At 59.2% G+C, this 19,369-nt stretch overlaps 2 protein-coding genes across 8 annotated transcripts in view; one reads left to right on the top strand and one right to left on the bottom strand.

The window, feature by feature from the left end:
- ZNF236 (zinc finger protein 236) overlaps positions 1 to 4,747 on the top strand; it is a 105,137-nt gene extending 100,390 nt beyond the window's left edge. For all 4 annotated transcript variants that reach the window (XM_044242793.1, XM_044242796.1, XM_044242795.1 and 1 more), the window contains exons 30-31: positions 1,321 to 1,497; positions 2,270 to 4,747. In XM_044242793.1, the coding sequence (XP_044098728.1) occupies positions 1,321 to 1,497; positions 2,270 to 2,394 (302 nt within the window). In that variant the 3' untranslated portion in view covers positions 2,395 to 4,747. The remainder of the gene's footprint in view (positions 1 to 1,320; positions 1,498 to 2,269) is intronic.
- Positions 4,748 to 13,231: 8,484 nt separating this feature from the next.
- The window catches only part of LOC122902800 (myelin basic protein), a 104,316-nt gene continuing 98,178 nt past the window's right edge, over positions 13,232 to 19,369 (bottom strand). For all 4 annotated transcript variants that reach the window (XM_044242788.1, XM_044242791.1, XM_044242789.1 and 1 more), the window contains 2 exons: positions 18,824 to 18,934; positions 13,232 to 14,793 (listed from right to left, as the gene is read on the bottom strand). In XM_044242788.1, the coding sequence (XP_044098723.1) occupies positions 14,749 to 14,793; positions 18,824 to 18,934 (156 nt within the window). In that variant the 3' untranslated portion in view covers positions 13,232 to 14,748. The remainder of the gene's footprint in view (positions 14,794 to 18,823; positions 18,935 to 19,369) is intronic.

Here is a 19,369-nt window from a genome sequence, read left to right as displayed (position 1 = left end):
TGTGCCCCACCGTGTCCCTGGCTGGCCCCCAGGCCTCCTTGGATATCCGGCAGGTGCTCAGCGTCCTTCCCCGGTGTTCCCAGTGACCCTGCTGGTCCTGGTCCGCACAGACCGGCACCGACCAGGTGTTCAGCAAAACAAATACTGGGTGAAAGACGCCGCTGCCCTTCTTATGTATCCACTCCAAAGGACGGCTGTAGGGGAGAGGGACCGCCGTTGGCCTGCTAGCACCAGCTACGTGCTTCCAAAGGTTTGGAGAAACCTGCTGAGGGTGTGTTGCTGTGGGACCTGCTTCTGGGGCCGGGTGCTCCCGTACCCCCCAGTACGCCCGCCGCCTTCACGCCAGCCACGGCCCTGGGCGGCCTCGGGTCCCTGCAGCTCCCTTCTGCCTCTGGCCGCAGAACCCTCTGCTTTGAGGGTGCGGGCCTGGCCCCCACCACAGTACTCTCCCTGTGACTCAGCCCAGGTCACCTGACTCGAGGCATAGCCACCTCTGTGACCTCCTCATCCTTTAGGCTTCTGACCCCTCCCATGCCCAGTCCTGGGGATTAGGGCCAGAAAGCTTCGGGCCGCTTTAGGTCTCTGGCTGGCGGGGGGAGCAGGGTGGAAAGCCCTCCTGTGTCTTGGCCACTGGGGGAGAGGGACAGGCTTGGAGTGACGGAGGGTGACACCCGGGGACTGGAGCAACCACGTGGGCCTTCATGCCAACACGGGGTCCAGGGAGGCCATGCAGGGAAAGGGGACAGACACCTGGCCACGAGGTAGCCGTGCTGATGGGACAGAACCTTCTAGGCCTAGGGGAAGGGCTTGTGGCCCTGGGGGCTGGCATCAGAGGAGTGTGTGGGCGGAGTCAGGGACCGCGAGGGGTGGGATCGGGGCCCGGGAGTGGGCGGCAGCCTGTGGGGCGACGTGGCACGGGGGCCAGGCTTTTCCCCGGAGTCGACGTGCCGGTGTCCCTTCCACCTTTCTGTTTCTGTATTAACGTCGAAGCAATTAGGATGACATTTAAAGAGTGCTGGGTCAGTTACACGCCACGTGACATGGATGTCACAGTGTCCTGTAGGTCGCGCAGGGCTGCTCGCCGCCCCCGCTGCTCGGAACACTTTGTTTAAACCGTCCGTGCTCTGCTTTATGTCCGGATGCTCCTGGAAGTCAGGGAGCTTTTGACGACGTTTCATCCCGCGCCTTGCCGGGGGGCAGAGTTGCTGGAAGCCGTGCGCTAGTCCGAGGGGCGGGAGGGCCGGGGACCCGCGTCTGCGCTTAGAGCGTCCCGCCACGTGCGGTGCCCGCGGGAGACGCCGACGGCCCGTGTTTCCCCAGGAGAGCGGCCGTTCCGCTGCAGCCTGTGCGAGAAGGCCTTCAACCAGAAGAGCGCACTGCAGGTGCACATGAAGAAGCACACGGGCGAGAGGCCCTACCGCTGCCACTGCTGCGCCATGGGTTTCACGCAGAAGAGCAACATGAAGCTGCACATGAAGCGGGCACATGGCTACGCGGGTGAGGCGGCGGCCGGGCCCCCGGGTGCCCCCCGGGGCTCCGAGCCTGCAGGGTGGGCGGCGGTCCGGGTGCACGCCCCGGGGTGGGGGGTTCCAGGTGCAGTTAGTGGAGGTTCTGGGTGCAGACGGTGAGGGTCCGGGTGCACGCAGACCCTCGGAGCGGGCGTGCGGGGCGACTGTGTCCACTGGGTGCCCAGTCAGATGCCGGTGCCACCCGAGGGGGCGCATCAGCGTGCGAGGCCCCGGAGCACCTCCCTGCCATTCCTCTGGGTCCCGCCCGGACGGGCTGCAGTGCGGGGCTGGGGTGTGCGGGCTGCGGCGTGGTGGGCCCGGGCCAGTTCCGTGTCGGGCGTTGGCACGGTGCTCAGGACAGTGGGATCCGTGAGTGAGACGGGGCGGCCGGGCAGGGCTCGGACACTGTGTGCCCCACGGACTCTGCTGTCACGTCTGCGTCCCAGCGCGTCTTGGTTTTCTTCCTGTTTGGAGCTCGTGCCTGTTGTGCCACTGCCATTCATGACTCACCGCTCAGCACTGGCCGCTCGGCACTGGCCGTGTGGTGACGTAGCCGTGACCGCGCGCGCTGCCCAGCAAGGGCTGTTTCTGCACGTTCAGGAACGGGAATTGCCCCTGCAGCTCGGGTTCGTCCTCCTGTGGGGTGGATCGCAAATCAGTTTAGAAATCTCGTCTCGGTCCAAGTTGTGTTTATTCCGTCGTGAGTCCCCTTGCACGGCCGTGCGTCTGACACTGCCTGCCGTCTGTCCGTCTGTCCGCAGGAAACCTGCAGGAGCCTGCCGTCCAGCAGGAGCACAGTGCCGAGGAGCTGGGCCGGACCCTCCACCTGGAGGAGGTGGTCCAGGAGTCCGCGAGCGAGTGGCAGGCCCTGGCCAATGTGTTCTGACCCGGCCCGCCCCCGCCACCGCGGCCGTTTCTGAAGTTGAATGTTGCGGGGATCAGAGCACTTGGAATTTCTTCTCGGAAGCTTCGGGTGTTAAGAAATGTTGCCATGCTAGTTGGTTAGCTATAAAATTATCTCAAGAATCATTGTCTTCAGAGACTGATAGGAACAACTGAGCAGTGTCAGCGCGTTGTTGTCGTTTGTGTCCAAATCACTGAACTCAGGTACGACCCTAGGCAGTTCTACCTTCGCGGCGCGGCCAGTGCCTCCAGTTACAAAGAGCGAACTGGGTCTCACTGTCCTGTGCCGTGGCCTCTTTGTGTTAGCGAAGACAAACGTTAACATGGAACACGTAAGGTCGATTTTCCTTCGTGCTTTCTGTTGTAAGAAGCGTAGCTTATAAAACAAACGTAAAATCGGGGCATGAGGTTCAGAGAAACGTTAGAACACGCAGGGAAGTGTTTTCCATTTTCTTTCTCTGTGTATTTTGAAAGTAGAAACGGACTCTTTTTAGTCTACCGTGAGTTTCTAGAATGCGGAGAGATGGCTGGCCCGTTCTCTCCGCGTTACGGTTCTCGGACTATCAGCTACAAGGATGCAGCGTCGGGGCCGACGGTGGAGGGGGCACGACCGGGGATGAACGTGTCCTCGCGGGACGGGGCGGGGCCGCACGTGCTGCCCGAGTCCACCGTCAGGGCCGCGGGTTCGGTGACGGCAGAAAGCACAAGCCATAGGTCGCACGCAGGCGAGGGCAGACCCGTGTCCTCGGAGTGCAGGGAGCGTGGTCCCGTGCCCCGCGGCGCGGCGTGTCGGTGGGTCAGAGCCGCCGTGCTCCTCTCCGCAGCGGGGCAGGTGTGTCGTCTAATTCAGGGAACTCTCACTGTCATCAATGGTGCCACATCGAACACGTCCCAGACCAAATCCCAGCCCGAGCCGGGCAGAGTGCGCGTTGTTCCTCCAGCATTCCAAAGACGGAAGGTTCTTTACTTCACGTGAGTTTCTCCTTCAGCATTATTTATATGTTCTATATATAAATACACTTGTACATAGACAGATATATGGGCCTCTGTGTGGCTGAACAGTATATTTTGTAAATAGCGGCGCCCGTCCCGGCGGCAGAGAGCGCGCGTCGGGGTTCCGACTCCCGCGGGCACGTCAGGCCGGGGCCGGGCTCCTCAGAGTCAGCAATGGTACCTTGTTCACGGTAACATGAAGGTGGGCTGGTTTTGCTTTGGTTTTTCTCTTGAAAAATAATTGCCTTTATTTTGTCTCACGGCCTCCCTGGTTTCAGAAGAGAGCAGTCTTATTATAAATATTGTATGGACTTTGTATATTAAGAGAGGACCTCATTTCAGATTCCTGAAGAGACATTTTCACTGTTATTTTTCAAAGGGCATCTTTTGATTTTTTTTTTGTTGTTCACTTTTTGGCATATGTACATAAGTCGTATTGATGATGATATAAAAACTTTTGTTATGTGAAAATATTTAAGTCAGAAAACTGTTAAATAATATTACTTTTTTTTTCAAACTGCTTTGTGTATTGTATATTTTTTTAAGGAAAAAAAAAGCCTTATTTGACTTATTCTTGTGATACTGGACTTACTGTATATCCTGAGGTTTTCCTGGAGTGTCAGTGTGTAGCTGGCTGTAGTCCGTATGTTCCGAATGATTGTAATTGTGCCAGAGTTTTAAAGATTCTGCTTTTAATGCACTTTTCTTTTATAATTTTGTATTAAAATATTTTAGAAATGTTGATTAATTTTGGTGAACAGATATCTCCAAAGTTGAAATTATTGCAATTTAAAAAATTTTGTTCTTGCTAGGTTATTTATTTTGGTTGTAGCATTAAATGTCATCTCTCAGGACAAGTCTCTAAAAGGGGTTTATTTAATTCCTAATTGTACAGAAAGCATAGTTCAGCGAACTAGTTGTACTGGCCAGCTGCCTGTTTAAGTAAGGCCTTACCAGTTGAATCTAAACCTACTTTTATTTTCGTCAAAGAAAAAAAAAAGATCTATCAATGATATCATTCTGTGAGTTTTCTCAATTATTAACTATTAGCAGGCAAACACAAGACATTAATATATTATTTTTATTTACTTCCTAATTAAAAAAGCTGCTTCTTTGCAAAACATTCCTTGAAATACAAGGTTTTGTAAAGACATAATTTCACTTGAACCTTTGGTGGAGTACAGGTTGATCTTTGTATCTTACTGGTTGATAAATGTCTTCTGACGAGATTTCTAGCCTCCTGCATAACCAGGGTTTTGAGAATAGATAACTGTATTTTTAGAAATATCTCATCATAGCGTATCTGCTTTGGAATAACAATAAATAAAAAATGAAGTTAGGAAGTGTGATTAATTTTTTTCTTTTAAAATATTTACCATATAATAGCTTGGCACATGGATTAATTTCGAGTTCAGATAATGTTTTAACAGAGCAGAATTTCAATGGTATTTCCCTTGCCTCCATGCCGTGAAGTCTAGACAATGAAAACTTGCAAGGTCTAACTGAAGAGCTTCAAAGTTACAAAGTCAGGATACGGGTCAGCGACAGGCAGGCTGTCCCTGTGGGCTGCCAGCGTCCTTCCTTTTCTCGGTCACCTGCGTGACTGGCCCTGGCGAGCGAGGCCTCTCCCAAGTTCACGACTGTCTTCAAGCTTGTGGTCAGCTGCCCGTGAAGCACTCCCGGGGGCGGAGGGGGAGAGCTGCCTTTGCCCACACGCTCAGCTTAAAACCCGGGTAGAGTTCTCGGGACGTGGCGGTGGGTGGGGACTGGGACGTGCGGGTCCAGTCCCCTGGAGGACACAGAAGCGGTCCTGTTTTCCCAGAGCGGCGGTCGCTGCACACGAGCAGCCTCTCCAGCAGTGTAGCGTGAGATGCCCCAACCCTGAGCTCTCCCGTGGCTCGGCTGACCCTTCGGTGTGTGGCCGGGGGTGGAAAGGACAGACCCCTTGAGGAGCGGAGGCACCTGCCCGCTGGGCAGAGCCACGTGGGCCCATCAGGCCGCTCCTTACTCTCTGACGAGGTGGGGCCGATGGGCCGTGAGCCTCTGTCCCCGTGAGCCTCTGTGTCCGTGAGCAATTCCCTCCGTCCCATCGGGTCCGTCTTTCGTCCGAGCGCAGCACTGCCCTGGGCATCCCGTCCCCCACTCCGTGTCTCGCGCTCCCCCGCCCGCGTCGCTCGTAAGCCAACGTGAGTCCGGGCCTCGCGGACAGGCCTCTGGCCTCTGGCCTCTTGGAAGGGCTCGTGGAACATACAGGTGCGGGAGCCGCACGCGCCGGTACAGGTGCGGGAGGTTTCACAAGTTCTTCCCACGGGCTTTCCTCTGCCGAGAAATACGTGTAACTCACCAACATTCACGTTTTTAACACCAAGTGATCACGCAGGTTTATGTCAGTAACAACTTTTTAAGAAAATATGTAAAACATATAGGACTGCTTTCTGGGTATTAGAGACCTCATCTGCTTGCATGCTGCCCGTTTTTTTCCCCAGAAGTCTATTTCAGAGTCCATATTGTGCTCCGCCCACCAAAAAAATGAATCCAAGGGTCAGTCGTTGCGGACCTGCTCCTTTTCTGTGGTCTGCCGTGGACGTGAGGCGGAGATGCGGGTGCGGAAGCGGCCCCGGGCGCTGCCTGGACTCTTCTCTTCTTGCCACTTAGTCTCTATTCACACGGCACCAGTGCTTTGGTTTTTTAGACTAGAATTTCAGAAGTGCTACATTTGCATTTGGGGACTCGACATCTTTACCTTATTCTAAGGAAATCTGCATTTAAAAACCTAGTTGCATCTTTACTGATTAAAAGGTGGGGGCAGGCAGGGTTTTTGTTGAGATTCAAAGTCCCATGTCTGTGTTCTTTGCGTCGGGAAGGTTCGTAAGCCTAGCGTCCTGCACTGTCACCGTGGACCCGGTGTGAGCAGGCCCTCCCCCAGGCACACGCACGCACAGAGGAGCACACGCTGCCCCCCTCGGCCGTCTGCCTTGCACAGACAGGCGCTCAGTGGTTCCTCATACAGATAACGAGGGAAGTGTTTAAAGCACTAAAGGTCAAGATTACGTGGCGGGATCAGTAGGCCGTAACCATGAAAGATTTTGCTATTTAATCTTTTCTATGTGTCATGCTTTTCAGAGTGAACACTTTGGTATTAAATCCAGATTCGTAATCTGACAGGTTCTACGGTGTTGTAGTGATTCCTTCCCAATTTACCACGAAAGAGAACTTTGAAAATCAGCTTTTTTTTCTATTTAAAAGAATTCTTTTTTTATCCTCGAAATTGTTTCATGGTCTACTTATACATTGGATGCTCTTTCGTTAATCCAGTTTGGGGTTAGAAATGGATAGTTATGCCCAAAGCCCGTGTGCTGGCTTTAAGAATAATAAAAGTAGTTTTTGTATTATTTTAAAACTCCTGTATATTTACTTCTTTGGGTTTGGGGTGGGTTAGAACTGTTTTCTGTAGGTAACATTTTCAGCAAGGGTTAACCCAGCACAGTGATGCTGAATTCGCAATAAATTGGGGTCCATCGGGTTTGGAGAGCACGTGTCTTTTTTTCTGTACGTGGGGATAATTGTCCATTCTGTCACCTGCAAGGTATTTGAGAGTGACTTGCTGTGAAAGTCGATCCCAGTGTCGGTGTGTCCGCTCGTGGGATGTGGGATCTTGGACTTCCCCAGAAATGCCAGTGGAGTTGGGTCACAGTATAGCGTCTAATCCTCCTACAGACGTATTTCCGAACTTTTAGAATGAAATTTACGGAGCCGTGTCCTGTTGCATTAACACATGGAGGGATCTTCTCCTTTGTCGACTTTATTCCTAGCACAGAGGCAGGGGCTTCATACATTTTTGGATTGAACTACCTAAAATGATTTTTTTTTCTTTCCCTTGCACTTTGCTCAGAGGGAATGGTGAGGAATTGTTCGCTGTGTCTGTTGCTTGTTTGTAGGAGGAATATTGCTCTAAGAAAGTTTTAAAATTGGTGGGTGGGTGGGTTTTTCAGACAGAATGATCAGATTACGGAAACGTTTTTTCTTTAAAGCGGATTGCCGCGACCTTTTACAGAGCTTCTGCAGATGAGACCTTCTGGCATGCTTGACTCTGGTGATGTGAGCGCGTTTGCGAGTAAGCGTGAAGGTGTGAGTTTGTGAAGCACGGGGGATAGGCTGACTCGGGGCCTCGGCTCAGGACTGCCCTGGCGCTGATGGCTGGCTGTCGGGGGCCACTCAGTTAACTTCTCTGGGCCTGTCCCCTTGTCTATAGAATGAGTCGACTAAATCCCGTCCTTCCACTCGTAATCTGTCGCGAGCAGGAACGTCAGGAACGTGGGTCCCTCCATGTGTCTTGGGTCTGCACGGCTTAGGGCAGAGCGCTGTCTGCCTCTGATCCCGGATCTCCTCGAGGCCATTTGTCCAGGACAGGACCTTGGGAGACGGAGCTCCTCCCTGCAGAGCAGAGCGATGCCTGTCCCCCCGGGCCAGTGTAATCACGACCCATCTCCCTCTGAGGCAAGGTCAGCTCACTGCCCTTGGTAAAAGCCTCCGAGTCCCTGTGCTCCAGCTCCTGTCCTGCACTCAGCCCCGTGCCTTGGGCATCGATCTCCCGGGGTGGCCTGTGGGACTCGGACTCGGGAATATCCCCATGCGGGACTGCCCGTCCTGTTGTCTCTGACCCAGGACCCCATGCCAGCGCCCCGGATCTGGACTTCCCGGGGGCCTCAGGTCGGGGTGAAGCTGGAGCTCCGCGGCTGTCGGCGACACGGCGTCCGTGCCCTCGGGGGCCTTGCCGTTGCTCGGCCTGCTGTGCCAGTGGGGATTGTGGCAGGTGCCGGCGGTGAACAGACCGCACACGGGCCGTAGTGCTGTCCCCATGCAGACGAGCTCCGGCAGTCGCGCAGACCTTGAGGGACTCAACGGTTTGTCCCTGAGGGAAAAGGGAGAAATGAGAAATGTGTGCAGCCACGCGCTCACGCACACACACGCACACACACACACATGCACATGCACGCGCACACGTGCTCACGCACACACGCATACGCACGCACGCAAACACATGCACACACGCATGCACACAGACACACACATGTGTTTGCACACGCATATGCATGCACGCAAACACACACGTGCAGACGCACACACGTGCTCACACACACGCATATGCACGCACGCAAACACGCACACACGCACACACGCACACACGCACACAGATGCACACACGTGCTCGCACACATGCACACACACAGACGCACACACGTGCTCGCACACACGTGTTCTCACACACGCATACGCACGCACAAACACATGAACACACATACACACACGCACGCACACATAGGCTTGCACACACGCACACGAGCACACATGTGCGCACACATGCTCGCACACACGCATACGCACACACAAACACATGCACGCACGCATACACATGTACACATGTGCACACGCACATACGCTTGCACACATGCACACACATGCACACGACACACACATGTGCTCACACACGCAAACATGCACGCACACGTACACACGCACACGAGCACACACACATACACGTACACACACGCACGGACGCTTGCACACGCGCACACATGCACACACACACACACACACGCACACGCCTCGTGCTCTCCCTGGTAAGCGGCTGTCTCCGCGATGCCGTGGCTCTGGTCCTCCCGCACGGCTTCGGCGTCAGTGCAGGCATGTCGGTAGCCCTGGTAACCGAGCTATGTGGGAGGAAATCCCCCTAATTAGCACAAAGCCGCTCATCTGGCTCTGACGTCAGCCAGCTCTGTCCTCGTTCTGGGTGAGGAGGGACCACAGCTGGCCATCTGCGCCAAGACGCTCGACTCCGCACTTTTCCCGATTCTTTCTGAATTATCTTCCTCACGTTGGATAACCCCTAGTCCTCATCCGTTCCGTGTAACCCTGATTCCTGAAGGAGCTGTGAGTGTACGTAAGGTCGCAGGGAGAGCACACAAGAGACCTTCTGTACTCTGCACCAGAGACCCCGTTCAGGCGTGGCCCCAAGTGTGGACAGTAATGTCTTTGTTCAGGCGGACTCTGTCCTGGGTGGGGGCAGCACTGGCTCTCAGGCCGGTGGCACCCGTTCTGGGACGTTCCTGAATGCCACGCGCCAGTCCTCCAGCGGGCCGTCCCCCGGTTCGCCCGCCAGGGTTTGTGGGTGCGCAGATGTCAGCTTTCCCCCATGCAGGCATTTCCCCTCGAGGCAGTAGGCGTTTGTGGGAGGCTGGGAAGCCTGCGGCCACCTGTCTGGCCACTTGCCTCTGCGGGGCGCACCTGCCGTGGTTCCGGGGTGAGGAAGGCTTCCTGCTCGCCCTCCTTCACTTGCCCTGTGTTCCTGTCGGTGCGGACCCGTGGGTTCCTGTTGGCTTTCCCAGGCTGCCGTCTGTTAGGATCGCCCTTGATGCCCCAGTATCCCCAGATCTGACCAGGAGAGGCCCCTGAGTCAGGGCCTGTGCCCTTTGGCCATGGCCCTGTGGCTCCTGGAGCGCGTTCCCACGCTGGAGCAGTGGACTGCACTCTTCCAGCCTCTTCGCCCAGGCCAGCCCTTTTCCCAAGGAACCCGGTTCCCTTCTGTGGACAGCAGCATCTGGAAGCTAAGACCTACGCGGCAGGTGTGTGGCTGCCCCGCAGGAGGACAGGGCGGGGACCCGAGGGGTCAGGGCACACGCGAGGCGGCTGGTCGGGGCCCTTGCCGCTGCCCCGGCCGCTCCAGCCCCACTTGGGGGTTGCTGTCCTCGATGTGGGCCCTGGACACCCCGGCCTTCTGGCGGGAGCCAAGGGCAGAGATGCCCATGACCACAGCCACGGTCACGGACGAGGCTTCTGGGCCCTGCTTTGTGCGCTGCCCTAGTCGGGACTCGCTTCTCCCCCTGCGGGCTGCTCGCCACAGGCCGTCCTCAGGGGACAGGCTGCTCCGGGTCAGCTCTGCGGCCGGGGCGCTCGTCCTCTGAGCTGCTCCTGCCATGTTCACGGTAAGGCGGGCGAGCAGGTGCCTCCCCTCTGGAGGCTGGGGCAGGTCCGCAAGGCGCAGACCACCCCAGGTACGTTTTCAGAAAGCAGATTCGGATCCAGGAGGGGTGGGTGTGCCCAGGCCGGCAGGCGTGGGCGGAGGCACCCTTATCCTGGCAGCAGCCCGGCGTCTCTCTTCCCTTGGCAACCGCGGGCACCCACGGCCAGCTGCGTCCTGTCCCTGTGTCTGTGCTCTACTACGGATCTGCTGCATGGACGCAGGTCAGAAGCTGGCCTCAGACGGGATGGGAGCCCCCGGCCGGCGCAGGATGCGGCCGCAGGACGTGCCGGCTTCTGAGCACTCTCCGGTGTTGACCCAGCCGACCACAGGCTGGGGAGCCCCCCCGTGCCGCCGCCAGGATGAGAGTGGACTCGGCCGGCCGGCGAAGGGCCTGCTGAGCGAAGCCAACAGAGCGGAGCATGGACGGCCTCCCGTGGATCTACAGCCACTTTGAGGGGAGCGGTTCCGTATCTGAGGTGGGCGCTGACGGCTCACGGCCTTCGCAGGCTCCGCGTGGCCAACTCCGCCTCCATGTCCCATTGCTGGGAACCGCGGTGACGACTTAGGGCAGAGAAATCCTCGTAGGACATGTGCTGGTAGCTCTCTGGGGAACAGGAGGGGGTGCCTGCCTGTCCGGTCCTGGGGCGATTCCAGCATCGGGCCGGGGGGTGGGGGTGGCCTTGGGAGGTAGGGCTGCTGCGTGAGGCCACACACAGCTGTGGTCCTGCGAGCCGGGTGCCCCCCGTGCCCACCGAGCCCTCTGAGCCCCTGTGTGTCTGGTGCCCCCCACCCCCCTGCGCTCCCCGCACCCCTCACACCCCACACACCCCTGCGCCGAGGCCCTTGGTTCCCACTGCACTGAGTTCCGAGGCAGGACTCTGGAGAGCAATTCTGCTCCACGGGAGGCTGTGGGGTGAGGCCCTCGCGGGAGGAGACACCCAGTGTGTGGCCCACGGAGGAAAGGGCGTGTGAAGACACAGGAGCAGTGGAGGAAACGCACCTCGGACCGGCTCCAGCCCAGCAGGGAGCTGCGTGCCCGGACTCAGAGCCCCTTGCCCCCTGCATAGTCTTCCAGGCCCCAGACAGCACCACCTCCCTGAGTCACCCCGAGCTCCTGTCCTTCGTCCCACTAGAGAGCTGTCCCCACGCTCCCTGCGCTGTCTCCTCGCAAACTCAAGTCCAGGGGGAGCCGCCCCCCAACATCCCGGGCTAGCGTGTCCGGTGGCACCCCCGTATCCTGACGCAGCATCCCCGCCACGTCCCGCTAATCCAGCCTGGGTCCGTGCCCCCCGCAGACCTTCTGTCCCCTGAGCTGTCTGCTCTGCCCGTGGCGTCCCCCCCGCGTTGGTGGGGCTCCCACCGCACCGCCAGCTGCAGGGTCCTTCTGCCCAGCGGCCCGACAATGGTGGCGACCCCCGGTCCCAATCTACACTGAGTGGTGTGGCACTCCGTTCTCCTGGGAGTCCCTCCTGCGCCTCCCTTGCCCCCGGGACACCTCTGGGCTCTGCTTGTGTCTGGGGCTCCCAAAGCCCCTCCTCGTGGAGCTCAGCCTGGTGCCCATCTCGTGGGAAAGCGCTCGGGGAGAGCACACGTCCCGATCAGCTCCAGTTCTGCCTTGTTTTATTTTGAAATATGTCTCCGAGTGTCGTTGTGGCAGTTGCTGTGTCCCTGCAGGATTAACCCTTGATTGACCATTGAGCATGCATCCTGTATATGCACCATCAGAAGACACCGGCCAACTCCAAAAACACGATCGTAGAATGTGACTCTCGGGGCACGTGGGTGGCTGCAACGGTGAAGCGTCTGCCTTCAGCGCAGGTTGTGATCCGGGGGTCCTGGGACTGAGCCCCACATCGGGCTCCCTGCTCTGGGGGGGCGGTCTGCTGCTCCCCCTGCGTGTGCTCTCCCTCTCTCTCCGATAAGTAGATAAATAAATAAAATCTTTTTAAAAAATGACTCTATGCATGATTTTCCTGATTCCTTGGTCGAAGCATTTGGGGGCAAAGAGGAGGGAAGAGCTGGCGAGCAGGGCAGCTTCCCAGGCTGGGGGCTCCAGACGCTGGGCTCGGGTCCCTCCGCCACCGCCCCAGCATGGGGGCCGGCCCCACTATGCTCACCGGCGCAGAAGTTCCCTCCCGGCTGCTGCCGAGACAGAAGGGAACCAGGACTTGAGTTAAAAGCAAGGCAAAACAAAGATTTTGGCTTAACTTTTTTGAAACAAAATTGTTGTCACCCAAAACAATGACACATGGGGGAGGTGAACCATGAGAGACTATGGACTCTGAAAAACAATCTGAGGGGTTTGAAGGGGCGGGGGGGTGGGAGGTTGGGGTACCAGGTGGTGGGTATTAGAGAGGGCACGGATTGCATGGAGCACTGGGTGTGGTGCCTAAATAATGAATACTGTTATGCTGAAAATAAATTAAAAAAAAAAAAAGAATTTCCCAAATCCTTCATGGCTGTCCGTGGCTTTGTGTGGCAAAGAGTAGTTTCCCCGAGTTTCTTTAGTGCACGTGAACAGGTGTTTCCTCTCGTGAAGACAATGAAATGTAAATATACTTTCAAAGATTGTGTAAAAACAAAATGAAAATTCTTTTCCTGGTGACATAGCGAATCAGTGCCCTCACTGTGGCCTCTAGTCCACTCTCCCTTATTGATGCGAAAGCCACCGGCACTAGCCCGAGCCCCGTGCCCCGACGGCACAGCCCACACCCGGGTCGCCCCTGAGATGCGACCTCTCATCTTTGCGTCGCTGGGGCCCGCCTTGTGCTGACCAGAACGAAGGTAAAAGAAGACCCCACACAAGTATCATTAAAAGTTTATTATTTTATCTCGATATCGACCGACGGCATGTAGTCTCCACGAGGCCCCCACCATCCCCGCGCTTGCTGTCTGGGGCGGCCGCGCACAAAGATCCCTCGGCCGACGGCCGGCTCGAAGACGTAGAGCGTGTGTGTGTGTGCGTGTGTGTGCGTGTGTGTCAGGAAATGTGGAGGTTTCGTTTCTGAAACTTTGTTCCTTGTTCCCCCGTAAGCCTCTCATCATGGAGGCTCTGGGTTAATAGACATGACATTACGCCCACACCGGGCATCGGAATTAGGACGGGGTTACGTGGGTGCGCTGACTACTCCTCATCTTCGTTCTAGGGGAGGATGATGCCGGTGTGGCTCCTTGGAAGGCCTCTAAGACGTAGCTAAAATCAAACGGTGGGTCAGTGTGTTACGAGGGGGCACAGGAAAGGTGAGCTCGCGTTAGAAAAGACACGATTTAGAGGAGCCCCATCCCCGCTCGCAGGGCCAGCCAGGCCCGGCCCCCACGGCGTCCGGCCCCGCCACTCGGGACGCGGGCCCTCCGAAGCCCGTGGCCACGCGCGTCCGAGTCGGGATGCCGGCTGACGGAGGTCATCTGTCCACGAGGTTAGTATCTGCCATGCACGCTGCCGTGAGGAGCACCGCCGGTCACCTCCCACGTGACCAGGGTGACGCCGCCAGGCCACCCAGAAAACTTCTCCAGTCCCACTCTGAGACGAGCGTCTCCCTGAACCCTCCTGCTGGGCTCTGGGGGGGAAACAGGCTGTTCGTAGAAGCCGCTCTGGCTCCCGCTCTGCCATCACCTAATTTCCAAGAAGATCCTGCTTCCCGTTGGGGCCGAGGCCCAGCCCAGCTCCGCCTCCTTGTCCCCTCGCAACCGCGCCTGAGACCCGCCAACCGGGGGTGGTGGGCAGCCGCCGCCTGCGGGCGCCCTCCGCGCCCACCCCATGGGACTCTCCCAGCTGCCCGCCCGCGCTGCACGTACTGAAAGCCCCCTGTGCCGTCCGACTGCTCATCCTGCAGGGAGAGTGAGTGTGTGTTAGGAGGTGAGCCGGGGGCGGGGAGAGAAACCAAAGGAAACAAAGGAAGCTCGGATCAGCAGTCCTCACCGCCCCGCACGCGTCCCTGTGTCCACAGCGGTGTCGCACGGCAGCACCTGCGAAGCCTGGGGAAGCCGAGTCAGCAAAGCCAGTCCGAGGGAGGAGGGTGAGCTCGGAGGTGCGTCCCTGCCCCTGGGCCGCCAGCGTCTGGGCCACGCCGGGCGGAGGGGGCTCTGGGCACACGCTCTCTTCGGACACAGAGTCACCGCTGACCGTCTGTCTGCCTCCTCTCTGCTCGGCCGATGGCCAGAACCGCAGGACGCGGCGCGCCTGGCCCACCGTGTGCGCAGCTCAACGGGCGTTAGGCAGGGGGTGTCGGCTACACGTGGGGAACGGATGTGGACGGTATTAAATTCGTAAGGCAGTTGTATTAAGAAGCTGAGGACGGGATTCGGGGACCCCAGGGGAGGGCTTCAGCGTCTCGCCATGGGGGATCCGGAACGACTGTCTCTTCCTCCCTGAGAAGAGGAAACGCACAATCAGATGATGCGCTTGGGGCCAGGGCCTCCGCTCGCGAACCAGGATCCCGCAGTGGGACCCCCGCTCGCGGACCATCTCGCCTGGCTCGGAGGCCGGGGCTCTGCTTGCCCATGTCCCAGCACCCTCGCCCGGTGTGCCAGGATCCTCGGAGAAGCTCCCGGGCCGCCTGCCCAGGACCCAGAAAGCCGGCACCCACGTCACGTACGGGGGGCGGCGACCGAGAGGCCCCCGGAAGCAAGGTGCCTGTGCAAGCACACGTCTCCAGGTGCCACCTGCGCCCTGGACACCGCCCGGGTCGCAGCACGGCCGCCACCCTGGGCAGCGAGCTCGGCGACGGAAGCCTCGCGCCGGCGACGCCCCCTCCAGTGCCCCGTGCACAGAGGGAGACCACAGCTCGGATCTGTCGGGCTAGGGCTGTTTCCAGAACCCCTCTACGTTGTTAAACAACAGCTTTGTGGGGTTTTAGTTTCCTCAGTGAGAACATTTACGGGACTCCAGCCCCTGGAGTACCTGGCGAGCCCCCGGGAGCGGCGGGGCCATCGGCCCTCAGTGCTGCCCTCCGGGGGAGCCCAGCGCACGTCCGCATGAGCCTCCCCGCTTTCTGAGCCCCAAAATTCACCTGTGCGGCTCCCTGGCAAGTGCAGTCTCGTTCTGAAAGGGGCGGACCTGCTTCCTAGAACAGAGGCCGTCCACCCGCCGCCCTGTGCGCTACTGTCCCGTGAGACAGCATTTCACCCCCCACCGGGCTCCGTCTGAGCGCAGGACAACGGTGGGCATCCGGTGCTATTTCTATGACTGTGCCTGCTCCTAGCAAATCCCCACCGTGGTGGAAGGGGACACCAGCCCGGGAGGCGGAGTGCTGAGTGCCCCCATTTTCCAGTCCGAGGAGCCAGAGCCCAGCCCCGTTGAATGACGCCCCATGGCCACGCAGCCCGCGGCGGAGTCAGGGTCCCACCCAGCAGCCCCGCTGGGCGGGTCGCACACGCTCCTCCCTGCCGGGTTCTCCGCACATTCGAGCAGGTCCATGCCAGCAGCGGGTTAGCCCCGGGCTCAGCGGAGTGGACGGGCTGGACCACGAGCAGGAGGTCGGCCTGAGGCCGCGTCTGGGGCAGGCAGGAAGGGGGCCCACGGGAAGGCCGTGCGTTCCGGCCCTGCCTTCCCCACCCCCGTGTGGGAAACTCAAAGCTGTGCATTTGCAAAGAAGAAACTGGTAATATTTCGATGCAGTTCCCTAATGACTCAGAGAAAGGCAGGGTTTCCAAGCAGTTCCCAGCCCACGGGGTGGACCATCCGCGGCAACGGCACCCCCTTGAGTACTGGGGAACCTCCGTCCACACTCACTGCCTTGGAGCACTTCTTGCATCTGGAGGGAGTTTTCAATCGACGGTACCACGCGTGTAGGCTCACTCAGCCCTGTGACCGCGGCTGGCCAGTTCGTGGACATTTCGTATAGTAAAATCTCATGAAAGCCACAGTCACCGAATTTGATAAACTGAAGGTTCCCTTGAACCCCATGGAAGCTTTACAATTTCTAAACTCCTTTGTACAGACAGACACGTAGGAAAACACAGAACCGAGGGAAAACGAATGGGCCTCACAGGCTTGTGTCTGTCACCCACGATGAACGTGCTGGACAGGGACGCAGCTGGTCCGCTCGACCCGCAAGCTTCTTGCCCAGGCGGGGCGAGATCCGCACACATGACCCCATGATCACTGGGGTCACAGACCCAATTATTCCACCATAAATGGTAAGACCATGGTGTGTTAGGGACTGATTAGAAAGCGCCCTCGTGCAGATTAGACCTCCTGTCAAGGGTGACTGGGGCTGAGGGGCCTCGTGCGTGGCTGCCTTCCGGCGGCCGGATCTCCAGCATGATACCGCCAAGCCGCGCACAGCAGAGCCTTTTAGTGTTAAATCAAGTTGTCCACTGTGACCCCAGCGGGGGGTCTGAGGACAGGGGGAGCCGAGGGGACGCTCCTGTTCTCATCTGTGACCCAGAACCCCCAGACGTGCAATTTCCATGGAAACGCACGGCTCCCCCGGCCTGAAGACAAGTGCTGAGGAAGCTTTCACGGGGCGGTAAGAATCCACGCGTGTCTGTCTGCGGGGCTGGGACACAGCCGGCGGACAGGGTGTGCGGCAGCGCCCACGCTAACGTCCCTCCTACCGAGCTGTCTCGTCTTTCCCCGCCTGCGGCGATGCCAAACCTCCCCCAGGAAGGACACACGCAATCTCTCATGAGTTACTTTCTCCTGAGGGGGCTGCAGGCACCCTGGGCCTGACGCCTTCGCTGACGCCTTTCCTGCCCTGACACAGGAACCCTGCCCTGCACGTGCTGGCGTCTGCCTTCCCCATGATGCTTCTTAAGGTCGGAGGAAGGAAGGAAGGTTCCTTGCAAGGAACCGTGGCTGTTGTTTGGTACCGGCTCTCTGGCCACGAGGCACGGAACCCTGCGGCCTCGTGTGGATTCACGGGAAGGGGAAACAGCAGCTCGGTTGTTACTCTAACGAGGAAGTACGTGGGAATGTGGACTCAGCGGTGCCTGTGGCCGTCCGCCTGTGGGCACCCTGTCCACTGATGCACAGCACTCCCTCGAGCCTCGAGTCAGCCTGCAGACTGTCCTGGGCTGTGCGGAAGGTGTGATGTGTCCGCATGGGGCGTGGGGCAACCCTGTCCTCTTCTAGCTGTGAGCCTCAAGGTGTGGGCTCTTGCAGGGACCTCAGATCCACTGCCAAGACCCCAGATGGAGGCTGCAGAAACCCCAGCCCCGTCTAGGCTGGTTTCTGCCAGCGGCTCACGGCTGGCCTTTCAGCGTGAACACCCGTGTCGTCAGGTGTCAGGGGACCCAAGTGATGCAGTCTCTGGGGGTCCCAGGGCCTTCTGTGTCGGGGACCCCTTCCCTGTCTGACCTGTCTCCTCCGGGGCCTCTGCTTCCTCCAGTCTGGGCTTGCCCCAAGCTGTGTGACCGGCTCCTCGACCCTGGCCCATGAGGCCTTATCTGGCCCCTCCCAGAGCCATGGGCAGCCATCCAGGGGACCCTGCCTTGTCCCAGGGGCATTCATTCCAACCGCGTTCTGTCCCCCACCACGAGAACATGCTCTCTACACGCCCCCCCCAAAGAGCACACGGTGATGCACTGCAAGCACCCCTCCGTGGAGTGAACCTGACCACAGACGGACAGGGCACGGGGGCAGCCACGGGCCCCCGACCGTGAGCACCGCCAGCCTGGGCTCTCAGCCTGCCGACATACCCCTATGTCCACCTGAGGCCTCTGCCCCCGGAAACGGCGGCCGCTTGTGGGCAGCCCTGTGCCCGAGGCTGTCGGGCGTCCGGGTTCCAGGCAGTTCCAGCCCCTCAGGACGGCGTCCCGCAGGCCCTATGCGGAGCTCAGGGGGAGCCTGGGATCCTGGAGGTTCCCTGGCCCGCGAGCGTCCGGGAATGAGCGGAGGCCGGCGGGCCCCTCCGCACACCGCGAAGCCAACCTCGGGCTGGACCAGCGCCGAGACGAGCGGCCAGCCGGAAGCCAGAGGGCCCGCCCCACCTGCCCTGCACACGCACCTTCTCACGCCAGGTGCCCGGGCCCACCAAGCTCACACCTGACCACGGCCGTGGGGCCGGCGACCACAGCGTCCATATCAGGCAGCCCCCGTGGGTTCCCGGGACCTCTGGCCGCCTGATCACTGACCTCCCCCGGCCCCTCGGCTCCTGCTCCCTTTCTCGGGGGTCCAAGATCTGAGGCCTCGGCACCAAGGGCTTCCAGACAAGGTCAGCGCCCACAGCCACCCCTGCTTCCGCAGGGCGCGGCGGAGCCTCGCATGGGACCCCTCACGTATCCTCGAGGTCCCCAAGGGAGCCTGGGCCACCCCTGCAGACATGTCCCGGTCCCTGGGCCAGCCTGGCAGGTGAACCGCTCAGGAGCAGTGTGTGAAGTCTGGCCCCGCCCCGCCCCACCCCGTCCACCCCCAGCGCATGCCTGACCATCAGAAGGGTGACAAGAGTTACATTACCAGCTTGAAGATTTTGGAGAGCGTGCCCTGGGCGTCATGGGCCCCCTTGAGCCCCTTGTGAGCTGGGGCTCGGCGTCCGTAGCCAAATCCTGGCTTCTGCCCCTCACCTCCCTGCAAGAGACCAGACAGCACTCAGGGCGGCCGTGCGGGGCAGGGATGGGCTGCGGGGCGGGACGGCCGCCGCTCAGCCGAGGCCCAGGGCCGAGCTCCGCGCTGCCGTGTTGGCCCAGCCCGGGCTGCTGTGCGTTGGGAGATGGGCACCCAAACTCTCTCAGAGAAAGATCGGAGCCGGGACCCGCTCCACTGTGTGGCTCTCAAGACAAGAGCAGCAAGGTTGAGCTAACCCCGGTGACCAGACTTTGCTCCCTGCCCGCAGGAAGGGCGCACCCGGCCAGCCCTCGGCCCCAGGGGGCACCTTCCTGGGACTGAAGCAGCGGGAGGCCAGGCACCAGGGCTGCGGGGGACCCTGCCTGCTTCTCCGGGTAGACTCCTCACGCCTGGCCCCTCCTGCGGCAGCCTGCAGGGTCCGGAGCCTTGGCCTTAGCA

The sequence above is a fragment of the Neovison vison genome, chromosome 3 (assembly GCF_020171115.1).
Source record: "Neovison vison isolate M4711 chromosome 3, ASM_NN_V1, whole genome shotgun sequence".
Classification (NCBI taxonomy): Eukaryota; Metazoa; Chordata; class Mammalia; order Carnivora; family Mustelidae; genus Neogale; species Neogale vison.
Note: the sequence above shows the minus strand (reverse complement) of the source record. Positions and strands in the feature narration are given on the sequence as shown.